Below are 24,512 nucleotides of genomic sequence, written 5' to 3' on the forward strand. Positions count from 1 at the left end.
AAAAGAAAATAGTGGTATTGTGCGTTACTTTTTATTATCTCAGAACTACAAAATTAACTTGCCATATTTAAAAGATACCATTTTATCACAAGGTATATTTTGTTTCATTAATTGATGCAGACAAATGTTAAACAAAGACATTTTTCCATCGAGAGAGCAACACAAGTGTCCAATAGAATTGCTTTTAACAAAAGTGTTCAGAAAGCGCAATATTGGAAAATAGGATTAAGCTCTGATGAGGTAAGCAGGGAAACGTGTCGAATGGATATATTTTCAGAGCATTAATTTACTGGATTTAGTTGTGGGTCGTGTACCACTTTATTGGTTCCTATTATCCCACTTTTAACAGACTGAAGAGACCCATCACAGCAATGGCATAATATGGAATTGGGGAGGGGTTCAAATGGGAGGGGGGGGGTATCACCCTGCTATTTTGCCTACCTTCAATGCCAGTACAGTACAGTACAGAATCAGCTCCAAAGGCAATCGTTGATATGATTAGATAGCGAAAAAATATGATGATTTATGGAGTGCTAGAGATGAAAAACTCTGATGATAAAGTTTGGACTGGGGAAAAAAAGTAGTAATGCTAATGTCATTTCCAAATTACACCATAATTGGGTTCCCTGTAAATTTAATCTTAAGAACTGTGTATATTTTGAAGACCACTTTTTTATTTGGTACTAAATTTGCAATCTGAATTTCCACTGTGAGGAAAATGCATTTGTGAACAGGGATATTTACATCTGACTTCAATGAAATTTGAGGGGCCCATAATTTGGGTAGTTAAAGACAATACTGTGCATGATCCCTTTAAATATAAGCCATGTCTTAGTACTTTTTTATGTACAGACACATGTGTCTGTACATATTGCCATCACCTGCGTCTGTCGTCGCCGATGGCGATGGCGATGGCGATGCCGATGCCGATGCCGGCGCCGTGCACTTTCCTTGTAAACACGATAAGTGGAGGGCAGTTTTACTTTTTGGCTTTATATTTACAGAGCTGATGAATATTCATAAAACGCAGGTCAAGTTCGAAAATCAGTATGATTGGGCCATTATTGTAGAAGTTATGCTGTTTTTTCACTTTTCAGCATATTTTTCACATTTCCTCAGATTCAATTCTTAGGCATGTTAACAGTCTCATTATTAAACTAATAAGATACATAAAAGTGTTTGTTTGACATTTCCTGCATCTTTACAACATTGTTAGTTGATTTTGTAAAAAAGATGGTAAACTTGTTATCATGTATTGTGTAATAAAGTTTCAAAAATAGAAAAAAACTCATATCATTGCAGTTTGTCAGATTCAATCATTCACTATGTTCAGAATCTCAGAATGGAAGAAATTGGACATTTAACACTGCTCTGTTGATATTTTTCCCATCTCATCAATTTTCTTAGTTGATCATATAAAAATGGCAGTAAACTGTTAATTTTGTTTTATGTTAAAAATTGTTAAAAATGGAAAAAAAAAAACATTTCAGAACAGTGCTGTCTTGTTTACATTTTGGCATTTTCAAGTTGTGACTTTGAAGTTCCATGGGCCTGAAGACCTTTGCTAGTCACATTTTCTGAACATCCATGATACTAATATTTTATTATTAAAAATTGATGGTCATTATGCTGTTAAACATTATGTAATATTGCATCAAAATTTGAAAAAAACCTATTTTGGGCACTGTTCCCATGATGACCATTTAAGAAAAAAACCATGTCAATTACTGTTCTTAAACAGTACAGTAAATATATATAGATGTGTCTGTACATATTGACATCACCTGTGTCTGTCATCGCCGTCGCCGTGCACTTTCATTGTAAGCACGATAAGTGGAAGGCAGTTTTACTTTTGGGCTTTATATTTACAGAGCTGATGAATATTCATAAAACACAGGTCAAGTTCAAAAATCAGCATGATCGGGCCTTTATTGTAGAAGTTATGCTTTTTTTTTTCACTTTTCAGCATATATGCAACACTGTAAACACATTTCAAGAAAAACCGATAGGCTTGTTGTCATGAAACTCACAGGAGTAATTGATCTTACTAAAACGCAAGTCAAGCATGCAGCCTGAGTTGGAAAAGCAGTCTAATTGGCTTCTTTTTCTGGAAGTTATACATGTTCAAAGTGTGAACTTGAACTCCCATGGGCCTGAAGCCTTATGCTTGTTACACATTTTACTTACATTGGTATTACCTGTTGAGCATAATTAAAATTTGATGTTAAATTTGCAGTTTAACATAATGTACTTTTGCATCAGAATTGACATTAGCCTATTTTGTGCATAGTTATTTCCTGCTTTTTGTCTGTACATTTGACAGCTTTGCTGCCTTGTTGAGAAAATGCACCTACCACCCATATCTTCAAACTTTTGTTCAAAGTTGAAAAAAAAGAAAGAAGTTGGTATTATTTATGGTAGTTAGAGTCATCTTCATCAGTTCCAGACAATTGTATGTAAGCAGCATGAGTATTGTGTTATCAGTGATGACAATATTGTCATATCGCCTGAATCACCAAACAAACATCAAAGAGTCGATGTTCATCTAGGTATGTGATCATTTTCCAAAGGAACAGATATATTAATTCCTGAGTCATGTTTGAGTCATATCATTTCATATTGAGTGGAATTATATGCTACGTGTTATGTGATGATGTGTTTTCTGCCACATGGGATGTGATGATATGTTTTCTGCCACATGGGAATGAAGTAAAAATTATGATAAGTAATGCTAGTTTTGTCCTCATTGATAGAGCAGCTTCGAAGAATTTATGAACTAAGACTTGAATGATATAGGGTTTCTGGAAACCACCATTATAATAGGCTTGATTCTTTTCTTCCATGGTATTTGTAAGTACATACTGCTTATTTACTGATACCACTTCTTTTGACTTAATTAATATGAGTTTTATATTGCAGATAGTTGACACAAAGCCAAATGTTGTTTTATATTATGGTAGTTTGGTTCCTTCGGACTTGATATTTTGAGAAGTTTTTAGCTTTCTGATTAGTACACTAAATAAGCTTGTGTTTCATAAAATGATAATGTGTTTGCAAACATGCCAATCTACCTACAAGTTGAAGACAAAGAAAAACTGCCATTGTCTGCAGTTATCTGATCAGGTTAATAGAATTGTTACTATTACAATGTTGGGTCAATGTCCTAAATAAAGGCTGGTATTATAAATGACAGCTGTGGTAGATGTGATGTCTTCTCTAGCACAATTATGACATGACACTCAGATGGGGCTGAGGTAAGGTTATAGAAAGGAGGGTAAAAAGTGAAGTTAACTCAATGGTACCATATTAATGTATTAATTAAATGGTTTAAGCCATAACACAATAAGCATGAGATATTAATAAAATTGCTATTGTGTGTATCTACCACTGTTTTTTTTTTTTTTTTTTTTTTTTTTTTTTTTTTTTTTTTTTTTTTTTTTTGAGGGATTTTATGGAAGCTAATGGGGCATGAGTATTTTTTTAATGAAAACTACCAGTAATTATAAAAGGGGAAAAGATCAAAAACAGTAAACATCATTATCTGTTACTACTTCCAGGTTCACTTCCCAAGAGACCAAGCAGCCTCTTCCTCTTTTTCTGCTGATGTGAGTTTGGTATAGTTTTATCATTTGTAATATCTATGAGTTAGTTTCTCATCTGCTAGAAACTTTTTCAACTTTTGCCTTGACTTTTCTTCTTATTCAAAAGTCTGACATTTCAATATTCTGAAGAGATTTAGAAATTCCTTAGTATAAATAAAAATTTTGTTGGTTTATGAGAACTGGCCCACGCTGGTTATAAGAAATTCAGAAAGGTTGAAATTCAAGAAGACAGATTGTGCCATTTTCTGAACTGAGAAGGCTTTTTAAAGTTAAATGATAAAGAAAAAAAAATAGTCCGTTTGTACCCAGGTTTGATGTGAGTACCATACAAAAGAAGTAAAAGAAAACTGACTAAACTACATTAAAAACTGACTGTGATATGCACAATAAGTTTAATTTTGTCTCAGAAAAAGATTGTCTTAATTTTCTTCAATCCTATTTATTACTGTTGTATACCGATCTGCTACCCTGCTCTTGACTATGCTCTATTCTTTCCAGCTAGTAGTGTGTCTGTTCCTAGTCCCTCATGTTTTCTGTGCTGTGTAATCGTGTCTGGTATGCCGTCTACTTTACCCTGCTGCACCCCATGCTGAAGTGGTTGCTGCGGAAGGTCACAGGGAAGTGTGAGCTCCTAAGAATATGCTATGGAGAGCAAGTTGGTGCTCCAAGAACAAGAGCTATTGGTAAGTTTTTATCATTAATGCCATCATTTTTTAGGTAACCGACTTAAGCACCAATAACATGTTTTTTTTGTTTTTTTTTGGAAGGGATATAATACATGTTAGACCTTAATGTAGCAGAAAGAAAAGTGGAAATTTCAGCAATTTGCTATTTTTGATCAGGGTATGCTCCGTCTTAAACTGTTGACTCTTTTGCCATCTATAAGCCTATTGTATCATGATGTCTCTTTTTTACCGTCTAGAAAATTAACCTGTTAGTTTCTCCATTACATAAATGTCTCTGAAACTTAGAGCTTAAAAAAATTGATAAATTTTTGGATTATAAATCTGTGACTGGTTTCTGATATTTGATTGTAGGAAAATATTTGGAATTTATGGAACATTTTGTTATGGTACAAAGTTTATGAAAGGAATTCTTGTCCCCTAAATCTGTGTTCCGAATAGGTTATCAAAGTAGCAGGATCAATCTATCTGGGGAGGAGGGGATTCTCACTGAGGCATTGTCAATGTAATCAGCTTAATTGTCTGGCAGGCCCCTTTCAAGGCAACATGAACCAATTCATTCACAACAAAGATTTTCCGACTTTACCCAGACAAGTACGTTAAGTTAAAAGTGGACTTGCCAGACAATTAAGCTGATTACATTCACTGCGCTTAGAGAGAAACTTCGCTGATGTAGACTGATCCTGCTAGTTCAATCAATAACTTCTATTTTGAACATTGCCCAAGACAACAAAATCCAACCAATAGCTTTCTTAACTGAATGAAATCAACAGCTCTGTAAATAGTAAAAATATGATGATGACATTCACAAATAATTTTCATGATTTTTAAATGGGAGAAAAAGAATTGTGATAGGTGAGATTTGTTGGAATGTGCACTAATCAAGGGTGCAGCTAACACACTGAAGACAACCCAGAAAACACTAAAATGTTTTTGCAAATGTTATAAAAATATTTTTATTACCTAATTTTGTATGGTATTAAAAATGTTTTTAAACATTTTCAAATGAGTTTTGGAAAACATTAGTTTAATGTTCTGGGAAAACATTCATGGAAAACATGTAAATATTATCTTAATGTTTTATTCTTCTTTTTTTTTTTTTCAATTTATGATTATATTGTTTCTGTGTAATTAAGTAGGGTGTTAAAATGTGTAGTTATATAACAATATAATACAAAATACAGTGTATGTTTAAGAGAAGTAAAGATGGGTATTGGGAATACAGCTGTATGAAACATTCAAACTGGAGGTCTGCCAACAGGTTTTTGTTACAAATAGCCTATCAATACATATTCCCTGAATGATCCTGGTGAATGCCGCAGTCATGATTAGGGCTCTTTGCAGCAGTGTTTAAATACCAGAGTTACTGAAACATATTTTAACAAGGACAGATACAGACAAAAAAATCAAATGTTTAACATTTTTTTTACCCAAGATCTTAAATGCACCAGAAGAATATTTTTATTACTAGAAATAGAATGTTATTTCATACTAGTGTGGAACAATAAGGGAAAAATGTGGTTTAGTTTATCTGTATTGAGCTATGTAGCCTTAACTAAACAAGCAAGGCAATTTGACAAATAGGGGAATACTACCTCAACTGGCTTGTCATGTCAGAAAAAAGTGACTTGCTTACATTTAGAAATATGATATATGTCCAAGCTATAACTTAACTGAAATATGGAGCAAGATATTGAAGCATTTTCAGGATAAATAGTGGTTAAGTTGTGGCACAACATGTGTTTACTTTAGTGTCCGAACCACGAAGAGTATTTCCTGGAAATGCAGGGAGTGACAGAAGATTGGATCTTCCCCTCTCTCTGTAATCCTTGAGATAAACATATTAGTCTCGTCTCCACCTAGGGTGCTAACACTTGTATGGTGTTTCTCTCTACGTTTTATGGTATCTGTGGTTGCCATGATGATTTGGACAGACTGTGCCGTCCTCTATGCTCATCCTGTCTGCTTGTACCTGATTGTTTGTATAGAAGTTGTAGGTGTGAAAGGATTAACTGCAGATCCTTCAGTGGCATGGAGTCACACATTTATGTTGATTTCAGCATCATATGGTTGTTGGTTAAATGAACCAAATAATAAATGACTTTTAATTATGTATAGACCTAGAGCACATTCCCAGAGATTTAGATCGATCCAAGTAGATCGACCTAACTCCCTGGGGGTTCACACTAAATTGCTGTCAGCTGACCGCCCACAGAAGTTAATTACCCCCTTACAGCTTTTAGTAGGTGGGACAGACATTTAAGCCAGCTAAGCTGATAGTAATCTAGTGAGACTCTCCACTGGGTTAGATCGATCTAAAATCTGTAGGAATGGGGTCCTAGATGTGTCTGTACATGTAGCCGTCGCCTGTGTCATTCTTTTTTAATCAGGATATTTTATCAGTTTGGCAAATTGACAAACCGACTTGATTGGATTATTTTTTTGTCTTGGTGTTTGTACTTTTGACAGCTTTGCTGCCTTGTTTTTGTATGTTATTTATTTTGTTTTTCGCTTTTTTTTTTTTAAGACTAATTACTCTCACCTTCTTCCTCTCCCTCTTTTCCCCTCCATCTCTCTCTCTCTCTCTCTCTCTCTCAATAAGCAAAAGCTTGGACATTGTGATTTTCATTAAAATAGACTTTATCAGAATTGACCTAATTTAATTGAGGATGTTGCCATTAAGAAAGAGGCTTGAGGATATTTGTTAAGTGGGAAACTGAGGAGATGCATCCTGAGAAGTACAGACTTCAGTTTTGTCTCTCCTGTCAAGTATAATTCATAGTCCAAGTAGGAGACGGACAGAAAATTAAATTACTTTAATTCTCCATACTCTTGAGTGACAAGAGAAAGTTTCAGGAGTATGGCCTTTAATTTTTATATTATCTATTAAAAAGTAAATACTGGGAACCACATTTAATTTTTTAAATGGTTAAAATCATTAACTGCATGTTGATGGAAATATAAGTCTAAATATTAGTATTTAAAATATTTTATTTTTCAATTATTTTCCCCTTTTAATATATGATTTAATGTAAAGGTTTATGTAGTTTTCACAGGCATTTGTTGATTAGAGATTATTTTCTACCAAATTAAAGATTTGAAATATCTTTTTCATTGAAATCCATGACATCAGGTACTAAATGAATCAGTTTGAAGAACAGTTGCCGTTTTATAAATTCTATTTAAAGCTCCTTCAATGAACTTCATTAAAAATTCATGTTTTATGTGTGATGAAATTAGTGTGAACGAATGATGAAAACACATGGTGTTATGAGTCAAAACAAGAGAATTGATTTCCACCCCACACCACTTTCTAGAAAGAATGCTGACTATGCCTCCGTCAATATGAGAAAATATCGGCTGGGATTGTGCAATGATTAATTACTGATTGTACCTCTTTAATCTCTTTTCACTTTGAAATATTTCCTCATTCACCTGACTACAGAATACAGAGGCCAACCTCTATAATCTGATGGTCCATTTAATCATATTATGGTCATGTGACACATCCCAAGGCTGTGATTGGTTGAAGGAGACAGCTGGGGGTTTTCAGTGGTAGCACATGGTCTACAGTGTGAAGTGACAGGCAGTATCATTACAGGGCTCTCAGCGAAGGTGTTTCTCTACAAGTTATTGGTCTCTACACAGGTGTAAAATACAGCTCTGGTGGTCAGAGAGTCCTAGCACAGGTCTGCCGTGCTAGGTACTGGAATTAGTAACTGAACATTTGCCATGATGTCTTGCCTGTTAATTCTTATTTTTGGATACAAGTTGGAAAGGATTTGTACCAACAAGAAGGCCAGTATTGGTGAAAAAACACAGAATGTTGGTAAGTTTTCTATTGGGTTAGTACATTACTGTGGCAGATAGAATGTTCTAAGTAGAAATCTCTTTCAGAAGAGAAAAGTCAAATCATATGTGGTGAAATAATTTTGTGATTCATCAAGATTAAGGATATATAAGTCATTGGTTTATCTCAAATAAAAGTTGTGACTATTGTTATGAATCCAATAACCACTTGTTACCCAAGCTCTATTTATGGTATATGAGAAAAGGAAGTTCGAGAAATGTGTGGGAGTTTAAGTATAATACAGATAAAAGTGACTTATGATATGCATGGCCAACCATCTTCATAGATTGCCACAGAAAATATGTAGAATATTTTATCTATGGGGGAATTTTGTGAAACCATTTTATGGTGTATGATCAGGATTGAGTGTGAAAGAGAAAATTGTCTCTGAGTGTCTGACTGCATTTTTGAGCATAATCAAGATGTAGAAGATTGTACATGGTTTTGGGCCTTCTTTATGTAGTGTGTTTTGGTTTAAGCATGCTGCATGATGAATGTCCTGAAAAGTGTCTCAAACAATGTAGAAGCTGATGGGAATAAATGTCAGTTAGTTTTTAAATACTCCCTTAGATGAATTAAGACAACTGATTAAACAAAAAGGTGACTACTCATAAATGGATTGAATTAATATCTTTTTTTATGGAAGGTCAGAATAATCATCACCATAAATAAAAACATTTTTGTTCCTTTGATTGTCAAGTTTACAATCTCAAAATATTTTAATGACAGAACTGTTTTAATTTTACTACCAAATTATAAATAATTTTTATACTTGAGAAATTTTCAAAACGGTATTTGCATGGTAAAAAGGGATGTTATTATAGCAAAATGTTGAAATTTACTAGTTCATCTAAGTATTAGCATTTTAATATCATAGCTGCTGTCATAAGCTTTAATATTACAGCAGCTGTCATAAGTAGAAATGTAACTTGCATATTGATTTGCAACATCTTGACAGCTTGACTTAAGGATAGAATTACTAGTAGGTTTTCACTTTTCCTGGAGATGAAATTTTTGTGGAATTATACACCAACAGATCAGCTGATAAAATTCCTGGCGGGAGTGTTTGACTTTTATACGTAGATACAATCAGTATAACAGTTTACTTAACTGCTAATTAACACTAATTACAGTCTTGATGAGTGCTGTCAGCTGCTAACAAGTGCATGTTTACGTCAATGTTCTTCTTGTTAGTAAAAGAATATTGTTTCACGTTGTATTAGAGAAAATTGTGCAATCTCCTCATTAATGTTGTGTACTTGCTGTGCATGGACAATATCACAGTGGTTGCTAATGTGACTTGATCCAGGGAAATTACTATGAAAGTCTCCTATTCTGACCTGGTCATGAAAAGATTGTACGTTTACCTCCTGGGCCAAGAACAAGTAAAGATTAATGCAGGGTATACGGAAAGTAGTATGCTTTTGTACTGTTTGCTGGTCTAATCCAATGATACAATATGAAATAATTGAGTTATTTCATTGTTGAAAATTTTGTACTTGTCATGGGTAGTGTGGCACATTGTGTGTGTGTGTGTGTGTGTTTTCGTGTGTGTGTGTGTGTGTGTGTGTGTGTGTGTGTTTTTAAAGAGCATTCCTTATCAACTAAATGCACTTATCTTTTGAGTTTGTATTTGATTATGTTATAATCTTTCTGAACAGTTGTGGTTTTAATCAGTTAGAGTAGGAAGTGTGATTTGTGTTATTATCTCTTTGTAGGATTGTTTCTGATACTAAAAGGTTAAATTTCCGTTTCATAGTCAGGGGTTTTCAAGAGGATTCATATACATATAAGTAGGTGATGAAGTAATTTGGCAGTGAGCTGCACTTAATTGTAGATGGAGCATTTGCACAATTATTTTATTGAAATGCACTAAAATGTAGGAGATCCTAAACTCATTTCTTTGTACACAAATTTATAACATAAACATATAGTATTAAAAGGCATTATCATATCACCATTATCATATCAGCATATTTTCATTCCTCAAACATCGCTTTTAGCAAAAAAAGAAGTGACATTGATTTGCAATAAAAAAAAGTGGCCTTAGGTATCATTTATATGGTTTTTAATAATTATATTTCCATCTTTAGAAATACCTGACCAATGAACTACCAGGTAAATAAATGACACCTTCAGCTAAAAGAAAGGCCTGAAATGAACACCCATTAAATCATTATTCAGGTATGGGAATGCCCCATGTGACACATTGACTGATGTCCACGTAACAGTCATACACCTGATAGTATCAGGGATGTCCCAGGTATAGGGGGGGATTCACCCTGGAATGACTAAGATCAATTAAAATGGAAGCACTTTCTGTGTCATTGTATGCAAATATAGTATGTTAATATTACCTGGCTAGACAGATTTCCTTATAGCTGATACTTCTTGAGCGCCAGAGTTTTAGTGATTACTGAAAGATAACTGAAAAATATAACTTCATTAATTATTCAGCAGTTGTAACTAATTTTTCTCCATTGACCAGCTGTCTTGGTTGATTTGACTCGGTATGCAGCTTATTCTATTATTCGCGAAAAAAAAACTCTTAAGTTGTGATATGTGAAATTTCTGTGTGGAAGTAAAAGAGACTGAAGTACTCGACTTGTATGCTTGAAATTGATATTAAGAAGAGGATATTACATGAGTTGGTAAAGATCAAAGAAACCAGTTGATTAAATCTGCCATGAAATGATACAGGGATACATGAATTAAACCACATGTTTCTTTGAGTTGTGTGAATAAATATGCTTTTTTTTTTTTTTTTTTTTTTTTTAATCTTGTTATTTCTCACCTTTCCTATCTTGACATCTCAGTATTAAATCCAGTGTGTGATGGAAGCAAGCATGCTACAACACAGGCCCTTAGAGAGAAGGCTCAGACCTCTAGCTGTGGTGAAGGATGTACTTACGCAACACTTAGCTAAACAGGGCCATTATGGACAATTTACTGAATGTAGCATTTCTTAAAGGCTCACAGTGGGTTGGACTGTGTTATTAACTGCCAGGATTTACTGGGCAGACAAAAACGTGCTGGTACATGTGATATTTAGGGTCGCTATAAAGTGAAATATGCCTTGCAATACCTCTGTCATGTTTTACCAACCCTGCGTGATATTTACTAGTATTGCTATAGCCAGCTTTGACATTTAAGAGGATTGCCTCAATTAATATAAGTAAAGTATCATTTATTACACAATAGGAGTTGTAATTTTTGTAGAAGAATTCCCACCACAACCTAGCCCATGCCAGTAGGCTTTGATAAAGGGTTTCTATATGGTAAACTGTGGGGTCTCCGGTGTGTTTTGGTTCTCCTGTTCCCATGCAGGTGACAATGTTCCAGTAGGAAATTTGAGTTGCCAATTTCAGTGTACTATTGTGGCAACCTTCTTCACAGTTATTGTCCACTGTTATCTGTATGTTGGGTAAGGATGAGGTTGAGTTGTGTAAATTAATGCAAGTTTTGTGTAGATGGGAATGAGTTGAGTGAGGTAGTGAGGAGATGTGAGATAGATGGTATCAGCATGTTTATAGATTTGTAATTTGGAGTTGCTTATCAGCTTTCCACAACTCAAGTTTGTTCAAAACTGTCTTCCAAAAGTGTAGGCAGATGCTTTGTAAAGGGCATACTGTTTGATATTAAGAATGGGCTTTGAAATCTGTTTCTAAAGGTTTGCATGCACTGAGACATTTTTTTAATTGCCTATACTAGCATAATACTTATAATCTAGCCAACCCTGAGAAGATAAATGATATTTCTTTTCAGGTAGCTTTTCATGGTGTTGGAAGAACTGCAGCTGTAGTATAAATATGAATAAGTAAAATTTTTAATGATTTGTTTATAATTATGTGCCCCCCTCCCCCCAGTGGTGTGTGTGTGTGTGTGTGTGTGTGTGTGTGTGTGTGTGTATATATATACATAAACAACATGTACTTCGCAGTTTGCATCAACAGCCATTTAATTCTCATAAACTTCTTGATTACAATCTTTATCCTCACGTCCACCGGTCAGCAATTAGTGTCCTGGAGAGGGTATGAGGTCATCTTGGTGACAGTGGTCAAATATTGTGGACAGTAGACCATGTGATTAAACACATACCTGTTGTAAGAGAAAAGGAATTAAAAGCTCTTAGTGGTCACAAGACCGTGCCTGGTCCTATTAATGGGCAGTGCCCTCCTCATTTCCTGTGGTCAAGCTGCAGCCAGAGTAAGATGACCATTACTTCAATAGCTGCTGGGTGGACAGTAGTCACAAATCACTGGTTAAGTACCTGTGTCATGATATTGCCCATGGTCGGCTGCCTGTAAACTGTGTCGGGTTTAAGGCTGACTTTTTTGTTTGTTTGTCTGCTCTGTTTGTTAGAAATTTGGTTGATATTTTTCATCCAAGCAAAAAGGAAGAAAGCTGCATTTTAGAATAACAGATTCAACTTTCCTTTCTGACTTGACGCTACTTACAAATGATGTGCTAGAATATTTAAGATTTATTATGTTTCGTTCATGTAAAGCATAATCATTGCTTGCAAAAAAAGGTGCTTGTGAGATTAAATATTTTCTATTTGAAATGACCATATATGATCTCAGGATTGTATTTTTCTCATGAAAGAAGTTCTCAACTTTTTGTGAAGAATATGACACAGGATAACCTTAGTTCCCACGATATGCTTAACAATGTTTTTTTTAATTCTTTGAATGATATGAAGTATATATACAATATAAATGTTGATGTATCTTATTTTTCCAGAAAAGTCGTTAAAACATTCCAAGTTCCAAGCGTTGAAGCGTCTGCTTACAGACAATCATGTGAACATAGATCAGGCAGTAGAACAGATCCTCAGCATCAAGTCCATCACAGTGGAAGTCCACCCTCAGTAAGTTGGGCTGTATTTCATTGTACTTTATTATATGTATAAATGTCTTGCCCAAGAGTTTAATGCTCAGATTTAATTTTTATAATTTGTCAGCATACTTTGAAACATTGCCCTTAGTCTATACAAATGAGTGAATAGCTTAATTGAGAATGTTGGATTTTTATTTTATTTTATTTATTTTTATTTTTACAATTAAACTGAAGTACTTGTAAAAATTAAAGGATTGAGACTAGAAAAGATAACTGTGGCTGCAGTATGTATAGTAAAAAATTTAATATACCTGCTAGACTATTAGTGCTTTTCTTTTAATAAAGATTTTCTTATATTGAATACTGTCACAATTTTTGATTTCCTGTGATGGGCATTGCTAGATTCAATTTCCTGAAATGGTCTTGGCTACTTTTGATTTCCGGTGGTCTTCAAAGCAGCATAACTGTAAATTACACTTGTAAAACATTAGATACATAACAGCATCCTGTGGTAAATTAATCAAAACAGATGGACATTGAAGTGCTACCAGGACAAATGAGGGTATGATACAGGACTGAAGAGCTTGTTAACAAACAGCATATATCACCACTATGAGTCCCTATAGGGACAGATGTATGAGATCCAGTTATTAATGATCACGATGATAATAATTCGTTGAATAGTTTACAGTAGTCTGTTCTCTAAACTACTGGCTATGTACAACAGGGACTACAAAAAAAAAGACATAAAAAAGATGTAGTGCAATAAAAAAAAAGGAAAAAGGCGTAGTGAATATTAAACAGCAGTTATGTGTACAATACAGATATTTAATTAATACTAAATGTGCTGCAGTTGCCAGTATGTTGACAGCTGGGGAAGCTCTATTAACTCTGATGTGGGTTTTAACTTATAATTAGAAAGTCTCCAATTTTCTAGTTGCTGCCAAAATGGAAAAAGTTTTTGCAAAAATTAGGAGATAAAACACGTTTTGTTCAGTCATTTTGCCCAATATGTGTAATAGCAAGAGAAAAAGAAATAAGGAAAATGTGATATTATTGCTTTTATTTATGAGTGAACATTGTCCACTACCAACCAATGTGGTTACTGTCCACTTATTAGAAAAAGGTTTAATATTACCTGATCTAGAATAATTCTCCAGATTTTGAAATGATTCCACAGGAAAGGATATACTGCAAAAGAAATAATATTTCCCAAATGTCTCAAATTGATCTTTTCTGTTGAAAATTGTTAGCCCAGTTTATGGTATCATTACACAATGGTTTGCATGATCATTCTGAAAAAAAAAATGAATAGCTTAAGTCATGTACAAAATTATAGACAGGATACTGCTTTGTTCTTAGGTTCTTATGAAAGTTAACAATCCTTCTGGGAGTCAAATGAGTAAAATTTTCTGGGTTCTCTTTATAGAGCTTGAAAGGAATGAACTAATTATTAAGGAAACTTGAGCTGTTCCCAAATCAAGGATACACGCACACAAAATTGATTTTTTAGTCTTAAGAAGATTAGTTGTATAATACAAAAAATGGTAATGCTGAATAACATTGGCTAGAGGAGCAAGGCAAATATAATCCAGGATATCTTATTTATTTTGAGTCTTAGGGAGATCAGTCAGTGAACTATAATGAAAGAATCAAGGAAATATTAGCTGAGCTTTTTTCCAGGATACAGATTTGTGTCTAAGATATGTAACATTAAGTTTCTTTGATAAGAATATCTGCCAACACAGTGTCATCTGAGGGGAGAGGAAGCGTCAGATCATCTCTGTTGTGTTTTCCTGAGGGGTCCCAGTTAGATGATGGGTTTAGATTGCCATCATTTACACGTATCTTCAGAGTAACAACACATGAGGATGACCATGTTTGCTTACTGCTCAGGTTGTATGAGGAAGGTGTCACTACTGGAATCACCTGCTAGATCTAGTGGCAGAAATTGTTTGTTGTCTGGGGGATTCCTTTTTGTTGATCTTCCTGCATCAAGTTGCAAAATGTTTGTTGTCTATGGGATTAACAGTGCTTCTACTTGTAATTGATTTCTATTTTTTGTAATTAACCAAAAATGTTCCACTTTTTGGCAAACAGAGTATCTGGTTTGTTAATTGTGGTCTGTATTTACAAGAAATATCTATAAGAAAAGTGTGCTCTTTGTGATTTCAGTTAATTTCAGAAAATTGTCAGAGTTTGTGGAAGTATGAAGTGATGATCTACACACATGCACAGCTGTATATGTTACATGTTGCCATCTTTATTTTCTTTCACAACAAAACTGATTTTGTGGAGTAACATCCATAACATTAATCTACAAGTCGAGACTTACAAGTATTGTTATCTCAGGTTTTGTTACATGATTACAAATGGTTCAGGAAAATAAGTTTATTCACCATCTTGGGAGAAATGAATGTGAGCTAATTTTGCACAGTTGCTGTAGCCCACATTTTTTACTCAAATTTAAGGTCGGGATGATTTATACAGAAGTCTTACTGTTTGCACAGCTTGGTAAAAATTAATTAGTTTCACTCCAGGCAGCAGTGTTTTAATTGGATTCTGGCAGTGAAATAATGAAAATGTGAAAATGATTAAAGCATAAAGCTTTTTTGGCACATTTTCTGTGGACTCTTGTTAATGGAGTTCAATTCTCTGCAGGACAAATTTCAGGCCTTCGTTTTTATTCTAATTAATTGCTGCCCAGAGGAATATTTTTGAATTACTGCATTTAGCAAATTGTTTTGCAGTCATTATCATATCCCAAATTCATCAGATTTTAGAACTTGATAAGCACTCTGTGTAAAAACCACACCAGTGTTAAAGCAGAGTTGCTTTATACAAAGATTTAATGTTGTTACCTAGATTGCATTGTTTTTTCATGCTTCTTACTCCAAATACAAAGTTGTGCCATATAACTGTCTTGTGAACATAGGTTCACTTGTATCTAGCTGAACTCCTGTCATTATAATTATGCTTTGCTGTACTTGTATAAACCTTTACTATGGAGACAAGAAAGAAATTGTTCCCAAGCAGATTACAGCCTCCTCCATTGTAAGGTAGTGGGAAGTCTCCTTGTGAGCATGCAGTGGTCAGAGTTCTCAGGGTTTGAGTATAAAACAAGTGACATAGTATCCTCTGTGTAGAAGACAGTAATGGCCTCCCATGATCTCCACAGCCCTGGGAAATTACCTTGCAGACCAGCAGGTAAATAAACTGTGCAACAGAGAAGTAAACTTTGTGCAGGTGGAGTGTTTAGATTGACGTGAATTGATGGTCCTTTCGTTGTGAATGTAAAAAGAACAGTTCTGATGGCAGTAGAACTCTTAACAAAGTGAAATATGGGATGAATTGAATGTACCATAAAAAAACTTGCAAAAGCCATGTGGCAATGTGCTTTGTAATTGACCTATACAAGCCTTAATGAGGCTGTCTGTCTCTAAGCGGAGGGGAGGGTTTAACTGTCAGTTTTTGGTGGATTCGTGGTATTGTCTGTGTTATACAAATGACTTGATTCAGCTATATATGGGTCTAAAATTAACTGTGACATTAAAATGTGTCCAACTGACTTGTTTCAGTTGGTAGAATGTAGTGTCCATGCAGTGACATACTAGATATAACTATACACCTCACTGTTTCAATTCTGGTACAAGCAATGTGAATTACCTGGATCTCTTGAATATCATTTTTAAAAAATGATGAAATTGTCAGGAAATTATAAGCAAACATCAGTATTTTTGAGAGATGGGTGGCAGATAGTTTACAGTGGCTGACAGAATGAATTATTCTTCACTAATAGCATATTTTACATGACAGCTAGGAAAGCTTACCACCATTTGTGGTCAATTGCTTAATCAAGTTGTAATGAAAAAAGATTCAATAGTAACTTGATATCATTTAGAGGATTTTAAACCTTCAGCCTAAAGGGTCATGCTCTTTCCAGTCTGGAGCTGCATTGAGTTAAGGAATAAATCTCTGTTAAAGGGAGGTCTTGGAAAGAACAGTATTGGCATTTCCACCTGCGAGTTAGCATTCCACCACATATCTGGGCTGGGGGTCCACCTAGGAGCCTTGGATGTCCAGGTATGCCCATCTGCTTTACCTGCAGTCCCCACCTGTCTCACCTGACACCTGCACATCTGTCACATAGCACTATGATAGGCTCTAGCTACAGACACCTGGATTAGTGATTGTATGGGCTGTGACTAGAGCTGCTCCTTGCTATGCTGAGAACTCTGCAAAAACAATCTTAAGTCTGTGAAGATATGTCCAATTTATTATGGTGTCCAATTTATTATGGTAGAAGGTATAAAAAAAGGCAGCTGATGATAATTATAACAGTAACAAAGGCAGCTGAGATAGAGATTTATTTTCAAATAAAGTGACTCCAGGGGTAATCTTTCCTTATTTATCATATTTATTGATAGCACCCTTTTAAATTAAGAAGTAGCATGCCTTATTCCACAGTGAGTTTTTTTATGCCTGTTGTCTGTGCTTAAGAAGCATTCCAGTTGATTTTGTCATTTTCACAAATACTTTTCATAAGGAGTTTAAAAAAAACAGACAAACAAAAAAGCTTGAGCAGATGGTCACCTTGACTCAAGTCCTTGGTATGTCAATGGCAATGTTTATTGTTGTCAGTGGCTTAGTTTCTGTTCTGGTATCCCCTGATTAGAGCACCTGGGAGGATGGAGATGACAGGTGGCAGTCTTGACTTGAGTCACTGGACAGTGAGATTATGTGATTATGTATGTATATTTATACTTTTTACTGAAATTTTGATTTCAGATTTTTAACCACCTCTGCAGTTCATGTCAAAGTCATAGGACCTTGCTATCATTGAACACTATTTCTTCAATTTGAGTTAAAGCATGTATGTTTAATTCTTTGCCAGGTTCCAACCTACAATCCATATATGTCTCACACAGATCTGTGGCTACAGAGAATTCATCACAGAACTGGAGAGCGTTAGGAAAACACCGTACTCATCAGAGAACAACAGACATGAAGAAATGTTACTTGAGGTACGATGTTTACTGCAATTTTTTTTTTACATTTATTATTTTGATTCTCAGAAGTGATTGTGTTATGTGTTAATCTGGGTGTTAATACCAACATGTGTTGGTATATAAACATAAAGCTTTGATGCAAAAAAAGAAAGAAAGAAAGAAAGAAAAAGGAGGAGAAAGAAGTAGAAGAAAGCAACCAACACATGTCTTGCCATGTGTAGCGGAGGTGTCACAGTGTGTAGACCACAAAAAGAACACCTCAACAGAGAAAAGAAATAAGAAAAATAACTTTTTCAATTGCCACATTTTTGTGCTGAAAAGGGCAATGATAAGTTCAGGGACACCAGTTCACACAAGTGTTCTCTGACAGTGCCTCCACTTACCACACACTATGTGCATCATTGGCCTGGTATATTCATGTATTAAGTTACATGAAAAACACTGTTGTTATCATTAAAATATATATATAATAGCATGGAGGTGTTCTACTTAGACTGATCACAATTCACTTGACTTGGTGACACTAGAGTTGAAGTGTCACTTGTTCCACATAATACACTGTTATACCTGTATCAGGTGCCTGTATTTATGACAATGTTTGTTTACTGGGTTGGAGTGATTGTTGGTTTGTAAAGTGGGGATAATGGTAAGAATTATAAGATCATTGTATACCTTGGATGAGGGTCCATTCTACAGAAAGGTTTCAATTGCTGCCCAAAAGATCAGATTTTCAGATTTAATCTGCCCAGGAGGTACTGGACCAGAGCTGTGCTTTCCTGATCGCATTGCAATTTAAGTGCAACTGAAGTGACATTAATTTCATTTTTTAAGCTGATAAAATACAAAGTCGACATCGGTTTCTTTTTCAAGCTGATAAAAGATAATTCCAAGCATAATAACCTCCTGTTAATGTTGTCGTGATCATTTTTTAATTTTATTATCAATATTATTATTGCTTTTGATCATTAATTAATTTTTTTATTTTTTATTTTTTTTGCATTTTCTTTTAAAGGGTTAGGTGGAATTTTGTCGAAATCATAATGCTGCCACAAATATTTGTCTCTGTAATGTCAAGAAAAAAATAAAAATAAATAAAGACATTGATAAATAGAGATAACATGTTAATGCTGTTGTTGTCATTGTTCTAGTTATGGCAGAAGCTGATGCCAGACGTTCCTCTCCAGTCCAGATATAACCGGCAGTGGGGAGACATTGGCTTCCAAGGTGACGACCCCATGACAGACTTCAGGGGAATGGGACTCCTGGGACTACAAAATCTTCTGTATGTATTTCACACATTTTTTTAATGATTTGTATTATAATATACCCCCCTAATGATTTGTATTATAATATACCCCCCTACCAATCTCTAGACATTCAGACTACAGTACTCCCTCAAGTGATATATGGCATGCAGATATGAGGGGTGTCAAGGGCAATTAGTTCATTAGATATTAGATTATTGGGTTTCTTCTTAATTTGAGATGATGGAAATTATGGCATGTCATCAGGCTATGTCAGTGAACTGACAGCTGGGAGCCCCCCCCCCCCCCCCTCCTCCCCCAGGACGTGATAAAATCTGCTGAGCAAACTTGGGCATCTGCTAGCTGTTCTAGAACAAGATCTAGACACCAGTCTCTATATTGGGATCTGCTATTTAAAAAGATGCCATGCAAACATATTGCTTATTGTGTTATAGAAAGATACTTGCCTTCTGTAATGCAGGGGGAGGGAGGAAGCACTTTCTATTATGGTGCACCTTCACACACACACACACACACACACACAGAGAGAGAGAGAGAGAGAGAGAGAGAATTTTCTTCTTTTGGTTCTGATTTAATGCAGATGAACCATCTGAAATGGCATTGACACTGTCATAACTATATTTCTAATGGCAAGAAACATGGTTGAGGAAATAGTACACCAAGAATTAACAAGAAAATACAGGAACCAGTGCAGTAATACATGTTGCATTATACTGGAGACGAGAGTGACATGGTATATCAGTATGCACTTGGTGATCAAATACATATGACAAAGCAAACGGCCATTATTAGATCTATTTGAATTAAAAACCTGCGTAAGTGGCAAGTCCTGTAGACAAGGAAATAAAGGGCTGTCTATCAAAGCTCGCTGAGATCTGGGATTACTGCCACTTAAAGTGATGATAATGATACTAATGGCCAAATGACTAGTTTGAGCTGATGATGCTATCGCCTGGTTTGGCTTGAGTGACAGCGTGGCAGTTGGTGCAAGGGGTGGGGATGGCACCAGTTGATTTCTTACCAGTATAATGCGCCACCAGTGATCAGAGACTGTGGCAGTTTACTTGTTTTAAAGGGAATTTCATGTTACATTGGGTTTGGTTAGGAGGAACCTCCCTTGGTGTTGCTATATCTAATAAGTCGTGGAAATCTATGCATAGGTGCATCATCTTGAAATTAGATGATTAAAGAAAATTAATCTTGTAAAGTTGTGGATTTCTTTTCTGAACAAAGATGATAACATGGGTGGGATGTGCTGTTGTTTTGATAACTGTGCAATTGCTCTTTATCCATGAAAGCATGAAATTGTTGTGGTATATATATATACTAGTTGGAGGTCTTTGACAGAGAAACCACAATTGAGGGACAAGTGCATTAGAAAGAGCAAGATCTGGCTTGGATCCAGATGCAATGCAATTTGTTTTTAAATCAAAGAAGGAATAGCTTGTGTTATATTGTGCCTGTTGCCAGAAAATTCTAAAGGGGACTCTATTTCTGAAAAAGAGTACCTTTGTACCCATTGGTTAATCTTTGTTAAGAAATTGCCCCAAAAAATTAAGTTTTGTTTTAGTTTACAATTTTTTGGACGTAAAGGTGGTGAAAATCAATCCCCTCCCCCTACCTATCAGAAATAAATCCTATTTCTAGGTATTTCCTTATTTCTTTGTTCTATCCTAGTCCTGTCCTTGTTTCTAGTGCAATCTGGACATGCAATTTCAACAATTAATTGTACTTTACATTTTATAATTAATCCTTCATGTTTATCGTGTGTATTTATCATAGTTGAATGAACGGATGTTGGCATTGTTTCTAAGACATGCACAAAAGTTGTTACATGGTGGTGAGCCATCAGAAATATTATATGAAGCATTTCAGAGCTTTGATTTTTGTCTCTTAACTTTTTCAACAAGATACTTTTTGGCATTATTTGATATGTGAGAAAGTTGCATTGTTTGACATGAATAAGTCAAAGGATTTTTTGTCTGTTCCAGATATTTTGCCACGCAGCATAACTCCACGGCAAGACAAGTGTTGTCTCACTCGCACCATCCTCAGTATGGGTAAGACTGACCCAACCACTGGTCTATGGCCCCATTCAGAATAGGGGACTAACTAGTCTGAGGGCCAACCTACTTGAATACTTGCCCACAGGATATCTGTTCAGTGTCTATTAGCGGATTAGATGGCAAGCTTTGTAGTGGGTCACCATATTTGACCCTCAGACTAGTTATTCCCCCATTCTGAATGGGGCCTATATCATAGCATTTATTACTAAGATTGCAGGGTGAATGAGAAAAGCACTCAGACAGTACCAACCCCCACCAAAGCAGCTCTCTTCTCATTATTAATTTATGGCTCAACAACAAAATTCGATATCCGTAACTTTTCAAGTTAGGCTGTATACTAACAATTTAATAAAGGCAGAAAATACATAATGTCCTTGTCAGAGGCAATTAAATGCTGTTTTGAGTTACTGCAGTGATCTGAAATTTAAGAAAGTTTCTGATGTCTTAAAGGTACTGTGTGCTTTACTTCATTTGACTGATCAGTTCTGTTCATAACCTCTAGTGTCAGTCACCTTAACATAAGAAAAATAACAGATGTCGCCTGTGCCATATGTCCATATGATGGAACCTTTACATATAGTTTTAGTAAGGATAAACATGTTTGTCATGTAAAGATTTCATTAGAAAATCTGCAGATTATTTTTCAAACACCTGTGACAAAGAAGAACACATAGAACAGACAATGATGGTTTTATATTTCTTCCATTCATTTCTAACTCACAATATATCAGTTTTCAATATTTCTTTGGTTTTTATAATGCAGTAGGGATTAAAAAAACTCTTTGACTTTGTTTGCTGAAAAGATCCTACTTAGTTGGAATATGATTTTAAAAAAATTTAGTAAAAGATGTTCTGGCATTTGCCAGACATGCACCTATTTAAAAAATGATAATTATGATAATAGCTCTATAATAAAGTATAATAACAAATTGCTGTATATTTCAGGTATTCTTTTGCTATAGTGGGTATCAACCTGACGGGGGTGGCTCACCAGCTGTTGATCTCAGGAGCTCTCAAGACACACTTCTACAATGTGGTACAGGGCAAACCTAAGCTAGATCACTTCCATCAAGTGTATTGTAAGTACTGCCTGCCTCCCTGCCTGAACAGAATGGCTAATTGTTCCACAGTCCTGTTCACATTGAGTGGGGAAGTTTTCTGTATCATACCAGTTTGACTGGCCCTGCAATTACATTATGATCTATTATCCTTCACAAGCCTCAATGTACCAATCTAATTTAATCCAGTAATCTGGCCGTTTCAATAGTGGGGGCTCCATTTAAGCAATTTTCTTACACTATTATGGCTAATAAGTTATCAGTGTCAAATAATGGTATGGAAAAACTTGAACTGTGCAATGTGAGAAGGGCCTACATGTCTGGGAAATAATAGGTGTTTATTTGTGTATGCGAAAAGTAAACTGGTATATTTCTGGTTGGAACCAAACAGCATGTTTCTTACTATGAGAGATACATGTTTATTGCTGAGCTGTATGATTCAAAGTTAATTTAGAGGTTTCACAATTTTTAACTGCTGTATACTGCTGTATTAAATGAATTCCTTGAAAAGTTAGAGAATAACTTTTTGTGAAAAAAAAACAACTGAATTTTGTTTTGCTTGTTCTTTTAGGCTATCTTTTCCATGAATTTGACAAGTTCTGGCTTGCAGAGAAGCCCCACATCATGGAGTTCAACAAAGTAAAGGCCAAGTTTGCTAAAAGGATTGTAATGCATCTGAAGGACAGAAATGCCACTTTATCTATGAAGTTTGTCACAAGTGAGGCCAAGTGACTGTCATTCCTTGAGTACGGCACTCTATGAAGTACAGATGGGCAGTAACACATGTCCCCCCAGCTCAGTGTCACCCGCCTCGCTGACTTCAAATGACAATCAGAAAATATCTTTTTATTTGGTGACACTGGTATATAACAGCACGTCAGCGTTGTGAAGCTGTGGTTATGTGCATGTGTGTATCATTACTTGTGCTGCAGTCTGCTTGGAAGAGGAATCGCTGGTTATTCCGTCTTTATCTTCTCCTGCTAGGAGAGCTGATACCAAAGAGGTTAACCAATATTTAGGTCCTTCGCTGTATTCTCATGTTCATGGTGTAAAGCAATCGCTGTCAGTGATGTGATGGAAGGTGGTCAGTAAGTACTGGACATTGTCCAGTCAGTGATAAATGCAGGAGACCTAGCCCTGTGTCTATGTGCTCTGGCAAAGTATGGTATGGTCTTGGTGTTCTTCCCGAAACTAATAATGCTGCTAAGACATACATTGCTAAGAAAATCTCCAAAGCTATCACATCTCCAGAGTTATCACATTTTTATATTTATTTTCATTGTTTTATCAAATCACAATGGAGTCAAGGATGTATTGCTGTAACAGTTGTTTAGTTTTTGGTGAAAAACATGTCACAAGACCCCTATCTCTGTGCACCTCAAAGACTAAGCACCTGCTGTAACTATGTACGTGGATATGTGCCCAGATGTGCTACTTGCTATGTGAGCAGCAGTGGTGTAGGTTTAAAATGTTACCCTATAAGTACAATCTCTATGTATTCAGTGTCACAGGAATGCAGTTGTTTGAGAGTTGATGAAAGAGCACATTTGGATGGTCATCTAAACCTACGCGTTTTGAAGTAAGAGCAGGAGAGATTAATTCATTGTCTGTTTATTTTGTTCATTGCTTGTATGATCACTTTTTAGAATCATGTTTAGGATGTTAAGGATGAAATGAAACACCACACAGAGAAGGGAATCTCAACTTCCAGTCCTAGCTTCCAGTCTGTTTGGAAATTGGGACGTCAGTGTCAAACAGGTTCGATAAAATTGTACTAAAGAATGTTTATTTATATTTCACTGAAGAAGGCCAAAAAAGAAGCAAAGCGTTGCTTTGATGTATCACTAATGAAATTTTTGACTCCAGCCAATGTAGTGAAGACTTAAATTTGCAAATATTACATTTTTATCGTTGTTTATTGTATAATAAAGTTTAGACATTGAACAGTGCAATAGAACTTCGTGTAAGGTCCTGCATTTAGTGTGCAGGATTGACAATTACTACCACATGTTCTTAGAAAAAATTTATTTAAAAAAACCCTAGAAATGTCACTTTGAGCAGGACTTTCTTGGGCATTTTGTTATATTGTCTTTTGATATGAAAATTGTAAATGAAATAAAATGAGAAACCTACTGATAAA

General features: G+C 35.3%; 1 protein-coding gene across 3 annotated transcripts; it reads left to right on the forward strand.

Moving 5' to 3' along the window:
• The first annotated feature begins 35 nt into the window (after positions 1-35).
• On the forward strand, positions 36-24,512 carry LOC106151774 (ELMO domain-containing protein 1). 3 transcript variants are annotated; one of them, XM_013525181.3, is made up of 9 exons: positions 36-240; positions 3,558-3,605; positions 4,105-4,285; positions 12,879-13,005; positions 17,869-17,998; positions 19,132-19,265; positions 21,240-21,308; positions 22,260-22,393; positions 22,944-24,512. In XM_013525181.3, exons 3-9 carry the CDS (start codon positions 4,129-4,131, stop codon positions 23,102-23,104), a joined length of 912 nt encoding a protein of 303 aa, XP_013380635.2. In that variant the 5' UTR covers positions 36-240; positions 3,558-3,605; positions 4,105-4,128; the 3' UTR covers positions 23,105-24,512. The 3 variants fall into 3 exon arrangements, with proteins under 3 accessions (XP_013380635.2, XP_013380634.2, XP_013380637.2); XM_013525180.3 differs by having other exon boundaries at positions 37-240; positions 4,101-4,285; XM_013525183.2 differs by lacking the exons at positions 36-240; positions 3,558-3,605; positions 4,105-4,285 and adding an exon at positions 7,839-8,114.

The sequence above is a fragment of the Lingula anatina genome, chromosome 3 (assembly GCF_051362555.1).
Source record: "Lingula anatina isolate TDL-2025a chromosome 3, LinAna3.0, whole genome shotgun sequence".
In the NCBI taxonomy this organism is placed as follows: Eukaryota; Metazoa; Brachiopoda; class Lingulata; order Lingulida; family Lingulidae; genus Lingula; species Lingula anatina.